The sequence below is a fragment of the Thamnophis sirtalis genome, unplaced genomic scaffold (assembly GCF_051295495.1).
Source record: "Thamnophis sirtalis isolate CommonGarterSnake01/CBP01778 unplaced genomic scaffold, rThaSir2_p1.2 scaffold_5, whole genome shotgun sequence".
Lineage (NCBI taxonomy): Eukaryota > Metazoa > Chordata > Lepidosauria > Squamata > Natricidae > Thamnophis > Thamnophis sirtalis.
Window position 1 is genome coordinate 132,960,554 of NW_028261385.1, and position 12,098 is coordinate 132,972,651.

The following is a 12,098-nucleotide window of genomic DNA, read 5'->3' on the forward strand; positions in this document are numbered from 1 at the left end:
AAAATACACAACATTCATAGTTACCATGGGGCTGGGTATTTCAACAGCCCCCCGGCCTGCTGGAGCAGCCAGGACTTTAGTGGCTTTGCGGAAGGCGGGGAGGGTAGTGAGGGTCCGGATCTCCACGGGGAGCTCGTTCCAAAGGGCTGGAGCTGCAACAGAGAAGGCTCTCCCCCGGGGAGTCGCTAGCCGACATTGGCTGGCAGATGGAATCCGGAGAAGACCTAGCCTGTGAGATCTGATCAGTCTATGGGAGGTAATCGGCAGGAGGCGGTCTCTCAGGTACCCAGGTCCGATGCCGTGTAATTGCATGAAAGGGAAGGTAAACAGACTTGTGCAGTTGAGTAGTGAGAAGGCCTGAGCCTTTTGAGAGAATGGGCCTAGCTGGCCATGACTTCTTGCCCAAAGTGGGTTCTACATGCCAGTAGATTCTAGCCAGTTGAGGCTTCCTGGCTTAATGGGCACGCTGTGAAAAGCCTGAATTTTTGTATGCTGCATTGATTCTATCCCCTCCCCTCCCCTCCCCAAAGTTAGAACTTTGGGAGAGGATCATACATCCCTTTCTCCAGCACCATAATATTTTTGAATGATCACTGAACCAAACAGTTATAAATCAAAAACTGCTTGTACAGTAAGGCAGTCTTTTTCAAAGCTGACATCTTTAAGATGCCTGACCTGGGGAATACTGGCTGGAGAATTCTGGAAGTTGAACTCTACACATCTTAAAACTGCCAAGTTTGAAAAAACTCTGCAACTTGAAAACAAATATGACTGGATTTTGACAAGCAGCAAAATCTGACTTGGGGTAAAAATTCTTATTTAATGGGCCAAATATTAATCCTTTTATTTTCTAAAATTCAATTTTAATCATTTCACCTTACATTTTTGAAGTGTGTGTGTGTGTGTTTGTGTGTTTGTGTGTTTGTGTGTGTGTGTGTGTGTGTGTGTGTATACACACACACACATATGAATGACTGAATTTTTAAAAGGAAATGTGTAGTATTATGCTTGTTTTTTCTTTTATATTTGTTCTACCTCATTGCTGAGAGTTAATTTTGATGGAAGTGGAATGTAACTGTAGTTATTATAAATAAAATTTAAATAAATGATTGTGTTTAGTTTTGTTCTGTCTTGAAAAGTCAGTTGACCAGAGATAAGTAAATACCTGTTTTGCAATGCCACACATTACTTGAATAAGATGTATGTAGAATATCTTGGGATAATAAATGAAGTACACGGTCAGAAAGAGTTCAGATTTCCCAGAATACTGAAATCTTTTGATTTATTAGATTAGCTAGCTTCCCTCCAAGAGCTCAAGTGAATATATAGCATTTCTTCTCTAGGTTTCCCTCCAATAGCTCAATGAGGTGGGTTGGGCTGAAAGAGTGACTAGCCCAAAGTCGCCCAGTGAGTTTCTGAAATTGAAAGTGGAGATGAAGCTGATATCCCTGGTTTTAGTTCAATACTACAATCTTCTGGCATATGCAGTCATATACATAAAAATAGTTTTAGAATATTAAAACAACTTATGTAGCGTTTTTATATTTATCTTTGTATATTTAACTTTATTAAGGTAGCATAATTTCTTCTGTCTGAAAAAAGCAAGATCTTTGGGTGGGGGGGAATTGCATTGAATTTTAACCGTGAGCTTTATCTTACAGAGAAGAGCAAATTCCTGTAGAATTAGTTCAGCGAGGAGATATTGTAAAGGTGGTCCCTGGTGGGAAATTTCCAGTTGATGGAAAAGTGATTGAAGGCAGTTCAATGGCCGATGAGTCTCTTATAACAGGTACGTAATTCCTTACTTTAAAAAAATAAATAACTTACCTTTCCAAAGAGCTGCTGTTATGCAAGAAGAATGGGGCCGAGGGGGGGGGGCAGAGATTAAATATATCCAGACTAGGTAGCATCTAAAAAGGTAGCATCTAGCTGACTTTGATTGATTAGAAGGCTAAACTGCATAAGCTCAGTTTAGTTAATACAAAGAAGTTGCCACAAAGAAGAGGGAGTCAAACTATTCTCCAAGGCACCTGAGGGTAGAACAAGAAGCAATGGGTGGAAACTAATCAAGGAGAGAAGCAACTTTGAACTGAGGAGAAATTTCCTGACAGTTAGAACAATTAATCAGTGGAACAGAAATTGCCTCCAGAAGTTGTGAATGCCCCAACACTGGAAGTCTTTAAGAAGATGTTGGATAGCCATTTGTCTGAAACTGTATACGGTTTCCTGCCTAGGCAGGGGGTTGGACTAGAAGACCTCCAAGGTCCCTTCCAACTCTGCTATTGTATTGTATTGTATAGTTAGCACTAGAATGGGGAAATCATGTTGGAAGTCGAAGATTTAGGATAGAGTCGGAAATAAAAAAAGATCTCAGAAGACAGAAAGGTGAACCACTTCTGTTCTATTCCATTCGGGGGGGGGGGGATGCCCTATATGGATGTGCTAAAGGACTTACCACAGTTTGAAGGCAGTTTTACCTCTGCACGTCAACTTGGACTTCTAGCGGTGTTGCCACAGTCATATATGGTGGCCCAAATCTTATTTGGAAAGAATCCAGTGGTGGGTTATGACTGGTACGGCCCAGCACGGGTGTACCGGTGCCTGCCGGGAGCACCAGGTACCGTTCCGGTGCTCCAAAGGGCCCGCCCGCCCGCCTTCGCTCCTTACCAGTATTTGAAGTTTTGGGGGCTTCCATGCAGGCGCACAGAGCACATAGCACCTGCTTGATGCTCCACCGAGCAGCTGGAGCATCGCAGAGGCATTGTGGAGCATTGTGGGTGGTAAGTACGCATGCATGCGCTACACATGTATGCGCATGCGCTGCACACGTTCATGTGGGCACCTGGCCCCGTTGCACCGTAATGGTTGCAACGGGATCCAGAACGCACCACTGAAAGAATCCCAATAGTTTTGGTGCCTGAAGAGAGTCAAAATAAGGAAGGTGATCCCTTAAGCTCCAGATAGATAATTTTGGATCTTATTAATAATTGAGCGAAATCACAAAGCGATCTCCATTAGCAAACAATTTTCTGTCCTCCGCTGCTCTGCACCTACACCCTCTGGTCCAGGCTTTTTCACTATGGACAAGGTATATTTGAAGGCATTCGTGGGAATTCAAATTTTTTCTCCTGTTTGCAGAAACAATTTAATAAAATGATTTTGGAAAGAGAACAAGAACTCATCATTTTCTGAATAAAGGGTTTTGCTGCTTGAGTGGCTTAATTTTTGAGAACGAGATGCAAGGGTGCCATGGGGAAGAAAATAGCGCAGAAAGAGAACAAAGGGTTATTGTTGGCTGGCTAGGATTCAGTTTCACCAAAGAGCAATCACAGTTCATCTGCCCCTTGATTTTGTTACTTTCCACTGAGGTCTGGCTTTCTTCAAAATTGAGGGTATGTCTTAATGCACCTCTATTATTATTATTTTTTGGTAACTGCCAGTATGTATGTGAAATGCTATTAAAACCTATTGGTGGATTAACTTATTATGTTTATAGGAGAAGCCATGCCAGTCACTAAAAAACCTGGCAGCGTGGTTATTGCGGGTTCTCTCAATGCACATGGCTCTGTGCTTGTAAACGCAACTCACGTTGGCTCTGATACCACCCTGGCACAGATTGTGAAACTAGTTGAGGAAGCTCAGATGTCAAAGGTAAAACAAAGCATTGCGTTGGGGGGGGAGGGGATGTTGGAATTCATATGCTGACCTGGGTGTCCAAATCACTGGAAATGCTCCAGAACCGTAGTATATAAAACTAAAACCCACTCTCCTAACTTTCTCAAAGTTCTTTCCCTATCTTTCCACATCTGAGGTCTTCTGAATCCCAGTTTCTGCCAGCCTTTGGAGGTCACCTGATTCAGGACGACAGTTCTAAATTGAACTCACCGAGTTGGCCTAATTGATTTATTTTCTGTGCTCAGTTTCACAATACATCCTTTAAACTAACTGTGTTAAATTGCATTAGATCAGATGGTTTTCTCCAACCTGATTCTATGGATTAGTTGGTCCTGCTGTGTCAGGGAACCAGTAAGGAAAGCATCTGTTACCATGGGCCAAGAGATGGGAAATTGCAGAAGGCCTTTATGAACCATAGCGATGCAGTGGTTAGAATGCAGTACTGCAGGTTATTTCTGCTGATTGCTGGCTGCCAGCAGTTTGGCGGTCCGATCTTGACTGGCTCAAGGTTGACTCAGCCTTCCATCCTTCCGAGATCAGTAAAATGAGCACTCAGGTTATTGGGGGCAATAGGCTGACTCTGTAAAGCGCTTAGAGAGGGCTGTAAAGCACTGTGAAGAGGTATATAAGTCTAAGTGCTATTGCTATTACTGCAGAAAGATCATGTGCAGCTGCTGGGCCAGGGATCTTGTCATCACAGAACTATTGGTTGAAACATCGTCTGTATCAGGGGTCTCGGACCTTGGCAACTTTAAGCCTGGGGGACTTCAACTCCCAGAATTCCACAGCCAACAAAGCAAAGGTTGAAGACCCCTGTTCTATAAACATGCTTCATTAAAAGTAAATCCCCTTGTTTCAATAGCAAGCTGGATTGGATTGGATTTATTACATTTATATGCCGCCCTTTTCCCCGAAGGGGACTCAGGGCGGCTCACAATTCAGTCAGGGAAGGGGGTACAGACAAGGGATAAAAAGACGAACATAACAATACACAATTTAAAACACACAACAACCATACCATTCGAGGAGGGGGGCAAAAGCTCTTTAGCCCCAGGCCTGTCGGCATTTCTTTCAAGAGACACATTTCAGTTAATTCACCAATGGCATTTTAATCACAGGTGAGGGATATGGGGGGGGGATCTGTATTTCTCTCAACCAGATGTATTTGTAAAATACTTAATTTGATAAGTTAACGTATTTTTAAGAAATATTGTGCACTCATAAGGACCTAATTTTTTCTGATTTGCAGGCACCCATCCAGCAACTAGCTGACAGATTTAGTGGTTATTTTGTTCCATTTATCATAATAATTTCAACAGCAACCCTGATAACATGGATCATAATTGGATTTATACAGTTTGATGTTGTACTAAAATATTTTCCTGTAAGTACTGTTTACTTAATTATTGTAATTACTTATATCCTGCTATTCCAGACAGCTTTTAAAGTGAGTTCAACATGCATTAATAAGAATTGCAAGTGAACAATTGAAACTCATAGCCTTTCAGGGAGACGCCCTATAGGGCTCTATAGGGTGACCTATAGTCTCCTCCTATGGTAAAAAGGTAAAGGTTCTCCTCGCACATATGTACTAGTTGGTCCCGATTCTAGGGGGCGGTCCTCATTTCCATTTCAAAGCCGAAAAACCAGTGCTGTCCATGTTTCTGTGGTCATGTGGCTGGCAGGACTAAATGCTGAAGGCGCACAGAAAGCTGTTACCTTCCCACCAAAGGTGGACTCTATTTTTCTACTTGCATTTTTACATGCTTTCGAACAGCTAGGTTGGCAGAAGCTGGGACAAGTAACGGGAGCTCATTCTGTTACACGGCGCTAGGGATTCGAATCACCGAACTGCTGACCTTTCTGATCTACAAGTTTAGCATCTTAGCCACTGAGCCACTGTGTCCCTAATACCTCCTATGATAGGAGACTATAAAAGATATAAATATGTTGAGAATACCCAAGAAGAATTAGGTAGCAAGGAACCACTCAGAGAGATTGTACATGTGTTTGTATATGTGTACGTACTTGTGAATTTCTTTTGCAATTATTCAAAAATATTTTTGTACACTTGGGCAGATACATTTAAGATCCCACAAAACCCAATTCAGTGATTCCAGATTCAGTTTGAAATCCAGGACCCCAACATTTGTCATATTTATCTATGAAATCCGAAAAAGGCATGTTTTTTTTTAATTTTCTTATACTGGTTTTCAATGCAGTTTCTTTAGGTCTCAATGAATCAAAAAGAGGAGAAAGGCAAATGGGTTTCTCAAGATCTTAGCTATTTCATTTGAGAATGAAATGCAGAACAGTTCACTTGAACATTTTTTTTTTACTTCTACCCATTTGTCGTAGCATCTCCGTGTCAGGACATGCATTTGTTCTTTTTCTCACACATTAATATAGAGAGCAAATATTACTATGCGAATTAATCTGATCAATAGACAAATATCATTTGGGCAAAAGCTGGTTTTTATTCTACTGTTACTTTATACAGTTACAGAGCCTTGTTTAGTTTGGATTGCCAAAGAGAACAGCAGTCATGACATTAAGCAGGATGTGGAAAACTTTGGAGTTTTGTCATCTTACAGTGTTTTTAATTTGTAATCTTCAAATATTCGAAATGCTGCTTAAAAGAACAACTGTTAAGCAGGATAATTAAAGACTGGAGCAAAGTGAAAATGATCAGATTTGATTGCTCGAGAAGAAAATGTATTCTGACTAGGTAATTAAATGCAATTGATAGAATATTTTTATATGGAAGAGTACTTTGAAAGCAACTTCAACGTAAAATGGTAGCAGGACTAAATTTTCGCATATAGTGATTTCTCTCCAAAAATAGAAGGCAAAGATGTGTGAGAGCGTATTTGTGCGTAATGATGCTATTATAAAAGATTGCCAATATATCTCTTGCAAATAAATATTTCTTGCTTGCTTTCTAGCATCACAGCAAACAGAACTCACAAGCTGAAATTATCCTACGGTTTGCCTTCCAGACCTCCATCACAGTGCTGTGCATTGCATGTCCTTGTTCTTTGGGCCTGGCTACTCCAACTGCTGTGATGGTGGGCACTGGAGTTGCTGCTCAGAATGGTATTTTAATCAAAGGAGGGAAACCCCTGGAAATGGCACACAAGGTTAATATTATCATTGCTAACTTGTTCTGACCCCCTCCTCCATCCAGTAACGAAAGCCAAGACAAGCGTAAAATGGAATGTCCTTTAATAACAAGACCAGAATCTCGGTGGCTGAAAGCCAAATAAACAAACAGATAAGGACCTTGGCAGCAAGGCCAACAAACCTTGGCAGCACTTCAGACAAACTCTGGCAGCAATCCAGCCTGCCAAGTTCATTTCTCTTTAGTCCAAGTGCTGACTTCTGCAAGAAGGGCGTGGCACAAGCAGTCTCTTTTATAGTCTGGAGAGGAGCTTAATGACCATCAGCTGAGCGTAATTACCTCCTGTAATTACATAGTTGTTCTTGACGCCGAGTAGCCCTTCGATGGCGTGCATCCGGGAACAACTCACTGTTGGTTTCTGGATCGCTCTCTCTTGTCTCCTCCCCACTGATCCAAGGCTCAGGCACCACCTGGTGGCCAACCAGTCTCTCTGCGCCCTGCTCGGAGTCAGAACCCTGTCCAGGGTCCTCCACATCCTCCAGGGCCGACTCATAGGGCCCCTCGCTGTCAGAGTCTGGTGGCAGCTCCAACAGCTCCTGCCAGGCCACAACACTAACTTATGACTATTAGTCCTAAACTGCAAGCAATTTATTATAATCAATTTATTTTAAAATAAACCAGGCTTACTGTGTGTTCCTTTGTATAACTACTGATTAGTCACTAAAATGGTTTCATTCTGCTGTCTTAATATGCAGCTTAATTGAAATGTCCAGAATTCAAGTTTTACATAAGGAATTGCTTCAGTTTTTGATCTTCAGAGAGAGAAGTAGTTATTCTGCTCCTGTTCTCGACCTTTGGTTTAGCACTCAAGGATCAAAATGTGAAATTTTGTCTGACTTGCGTTTATGACATTAGCAGATCTGTAAGATAATATTACTAATGGCCCTAACAAAGTTGAATGCTTCTTCGAGGAAAGTTGGGACAAGCTGTTTCTGTACGTGGCCGAGAAAACCTCATAAATATGTCCACGAGTCAAGTTTGACTTGAAAGAGACTTTAACCTAACAAAACATGAAAAACTGAGAATTTACTTAATAAATTGCTCAACGTTAAAGGAGGGACAGTAACTTAAGATTTTGGAAATAGGTCGATTCGTGTCTGTCAAGAAATTAGATTAATTAATTAATTATTAATTAAGATAGCACGTTTGCCATTCATAAAAAGAGGCACCTTTCCCAAGAGAGAAAGAGGGCACTATTCTGCCAAAGCCCAGGACTACTTTTCTCATAATATGCCCTATCCTATGAGCAAGCCTACCCTCTCTGTTACAAAGGAACTATATTCTGGATGTTTCAAATTAGCAAAGCCATCACTTGTCAGTATGATTTCTTCCAGGTGAAGACAGTGATGTTTGATAAAACCGGAACCTTGACTTACGGTGTTCCCAGAGTCACGCGCGTTCTCTTGCTAGGAGTCACAGAAGCTACCCTGCCTCTGAAAAAGTTCCTTGCTCTTGTTGGTACTGCCGAAGCCAGCAGTGAGCATCCTTTAGGAATGGCTGTCACTCGATATTGCAAAGAGGTGTGTTCTTTTCACTGACATTCAATCCTCCTTTGGGTAGAAAGTTCTGTCTTGGCAAAGAATAGGCTCGGGGTGTGTGTTCTGTTAAGATACAGCCTGTTGTGCCTTAAAATGGCTTCTTCTGTACTACCATAAAATGGCTTCTACTGTGCAACGCAGTAGAGTTCCGATGGTAACGGCTTCACAGTACTCCACAAGGGGGCTCCCTCTGATAAGGGGGGAAATCCAACATTAGAAATTACATTTGGTCCAGACATTTTCCCCCTATAAATAAATGCCTGGGCAACGCTGGGTTATCAGCTAGTCTTATATAAAACACCATATAGTAAGTAGCCTGAAAAGTCTTCAGTGTGGTAAAAGAAACCACACTGAGATCTTATAGTGATAATTAATATCAGAAAATCGAACCCCCTCTATTTAAAGAATAGAGAGTTAGGAAGTCAGATGGTTCTCCCCAGCTCTTTTGGAAAAATGACAGTTGTTTTCCCTAGGATCGGTTTCTTCAGAGTCAGTACCACTACTTGAGGAAGCGCCCTTCTTATTGCCAAATCATTTTGGGCCTCCACCTTTTTCAGATTTGTTTTTAAGCATCGCTCCTGAGCTGAGTGGAGCCAGGAACATGTTCTGCACAGGAAACTCCTTGGATATGAACTCCCACCCAATTCCTGTTTGGTTGGCTCAGGATAGCAGCCTGAAACAAGAGGGGCTTCAGTATTTGAAGGGACCAAGCTGCCAAACTTGATCTAAACTGAAGAGTTGAAAGCTCTCTAAAAAAAAACAGAACCAGAGTTCCCAGTATCCTTCGCTATTAGCTATCCTAGCTGGATTACCAAGTGTTGCAATTCAGTAACCCCATAAGGGCCATAATTTCCTAGTACTGTCAAATAGACCTAAGCAAGTTAAATATCCTCCAAAGCTATAGCTACATTTCTTTTTTTTAAAAAAAGAGAGAAGGACTACTTTGCTTTGAGGGAATTATGACATTTAAACCAAGTTTGGAATACCTATGAGAAACCCTTTGTTTTGAATTGTAAAATATCCTTCAAACCAGTGGATAGTACTGATTGGATTTAAAATTGAGTATAGTATAGCGAGATACACAATTTGAATTTAAAGTACACTTCATGTTTTTCAAGTTTAATTTTGGGGAAGCTATTATTCCAGAAAATAGGTACATATCATGTTAACTTCAGGCACTTTTTACATGCACATCGTCACAATTTCAGAAAAGCTTTTGAAAACTGCTTATAGTTTTAAGTATTTCCCTTTATGCATGAAAATGAAGCATTTTGCTTCTTCAAAGTGATGTTTAAAGTGCACATTTTTGCAGGAACTTGGCACAGAAATCCTTGGATGCTGTAAAGATTTTCAGACAGTTCCTGGATGTGGAATAAGCTGTAATGTTAGCAGCCCTGAAACCTTATTGGGTGATCAGATTGAGCAGTATATGACCAGTCTCAGCCCTCATATTGATGGCTTTGATAAAGGTGTTAAAGATCAGACTCCACTCCCCAAAGCAAGAGGTAAGCAACGTGCTATTTATAAATGGAGAAAGTTTGCTTAAGGAATTGCCCAAGTTATAGTAGGGCCAGCCAGCTGATGTTGGCTATGTTCCTAGTTGAAAATGTTAAAAAAAAACTTTAAAATGATCTGCCAGTCAAAAGGTATTGTAAAACTGTGCCATCTTTCCTTCCCGATTCACTTTTTGGTCAGGAGAAATATGGAAGCGGTGAGAAAACAGGTCAAGATTAGATATTGTTTCTTAGGGTTTTTTAAATGAAGATAACCTCATAAAAGCCTTTTTAATCTTGGACAGTAGAATGTTCTGATCAGTTTAAAGGTAAAAGTTCCCCTCACACATATGTGCTAGTCGCTCCCGACTTTAGGGGGCGGTGCTCATCTCCGTTTCAAAGCCAAAGAGCCAGCACTGTCCGAAGACATCTCCATGGTCATGTGGCCGGCATGACTAAATGCCGAAGCCGCCCAGAGCGCTGTTACCTTCCCACCAATGGTGGTTCCTAGTCTTCTACTTGCATTTTTACGTCCTTTCATACTGCTAGGTTAGCAGAAGCTGGGAAAAGTAATGAGAGCTCGCTCCGTTACGCGGCACTAGGGATTCAATCCGCTGAACTGCCGATCTTTCTGATTGACAAGCTCAGCGTCTTAGCCATTGAGCCACCACGTTCCTGTTTCTGATCAGTTTAGGAGCTTCAAATTTAGCAAGCAACAGACCACTGGCCAAAAGAAGACCAAAAGGAACACTAGATTTAGTAAATCACCTAATTGATAATAGATCGAGTTTAGAAAAGTTTTTCTAAAAAATTCTTAGGGTTCATTATATACATCCTAAACCTTTCTAAGGTCTAAATAGGAAACAGGTTTTTTTTCAAAAAGGTTGGAGTAATTTGAACAACCCATAAGATAAAAGGAGAAATAAATGGATGAACATTTCTAAATGAAGTATCTCCAGCTTCTGCAAATTGAGATGCTGAGTAACCTGGGCAATACAACCACGTTTCTAGAGAGGGTGCAATTTCATGTTCTTGCCCCAGTATAGAAAAAACATCAAACTGTCCAGTATGAAGAAAGCAAAACTCCATCAAATCGCCCATTTGTTTGTTAGGCAAGGTAGACCCCCCAGGACTGTACAATGATTATCTTAATGCCAGTGAATTTGTAATGTTCAAAGTGAAAGACGTTTGCCTTAGCCTGGTCTGAATTGTCTGATTATATGTACTCCATTCTGCATCACTTGCAGTCAAATGTCCTTTCTTCCCTCTGGAATTCAGTTTTTCTTGGTTCTTCATAGTGCCTCATAAAAAGATATTTGCTTTCTGTGCTCTTTCCTATCTAATTTTAATCATTGCCAAGCAGTAAAAGGATCATATACAAATCTAGTTCCAGAACATTGCACTTCCCATAACATCTTGAAAGTTTTGAAGAATATTCTGAATGTTTTACCAAGAAGTAAATTGATATATTTTACCATACTTATCAAGTTATATAAATTAATGCCTATTAAGGAAACAGGTTGGAATATACTGGTGAGTTTTTAACATTCCCTGTAGCTTATAAAAAGTCTTTCTTTAAATTCTCACAGTTCTGCATTTTTATATCTGACAGATACGGCAGTTTCTCATACTTATTCAGTGTTGATTGGGAATCGGGAATGGATGAGACGGAATGGCCTGCATATCCCCAATGATGTTCATGAGGCCATGAGAGACCATGAAATGAAAGGACAGACAGCAATTCTGGTGGCCATAAATGGTAATGCTAACCAGTCAGGATTAGAGGAAGTTTAACTTTTGAAAAATGTGCAAAGCCATGCTACTCTGATGTTGCTCTGTTCTGTAGCTAAAAATTCAAATTAGGAAGCCATTGTATTTTAACACCATTCCCTGTGCTGGTGCCCTCCAGATGCATGGATATTAGCTTCCCTAATTCCTTCTGCTAACATCATCACTGGGTATGCTGGGTGGAGAATTACAGGAGATAAAAACCAGCATCTCTGGAGGAAACTAGGCAGGGGTGAGATGCTACTGGTTCAGACCAGTTCGCCTGAACCAGTAGTAAAAAATGATACCGGTCATTATCGGTATGATACCGATGATCAGCTGGGTGATGGTCAGCTGTGACGCGCAATTTATATTAGCTAGAATCGTTGCTTTCTAGCTAATCTAAATCGCGTAGCACAGTAGATTCTCCCCCCTTGCTGTTCT

The 12,098-nt window shown here is 41.0% G+C and overlaps 1 protein-coding gene across 3 annotated transcripts in view; it reads left to right on the forward strand.

Annotated features, from left to right (window-relative positions):
- ATP7B (ATPase copper transporting beta) overlaps positions 1 to 12,098 on the forward strand; it is a 35,080-nt gene that overhangs the window by 12,691 nt on the left and 10,291 nt on the right. For all 3 annotated transcript variants that reach the window (XM_087716940.1, XM_087716942.1, XM_087716941.1), the window contains 7 exons: positions 1,662 to 1,789; positions 3,497 to 3,651; positions 4,925 to 5,059; positions 6,621 to 6,815; positions 8,191 to 8,376; positions 9,707 to 9,899; positions 11,500 to 11,646. In XM_087716940.1, coding sequence (XP_087573066.1) covers positions 1,662 to 1,789; positions 3,497 to 3,651; positions 4,925 to 5,059; positions 6,621 to 6,815; positions 8,191 to 8,376; positions 9,707 to 9,899; positions 11,500 to 11,646 — 1,139 coding nt within the window. The remainder of the gene's footprint in view (positions 1 to 1,661; positions 1,790 to 3,496; positions 3,652 to 4,924; positions 5,060 to 6,620; positions 6,816 to 8,190; positions 8,377 to 9,706; positions 9,900 to 11,499; positions 11,647 to 12,098) is intronic.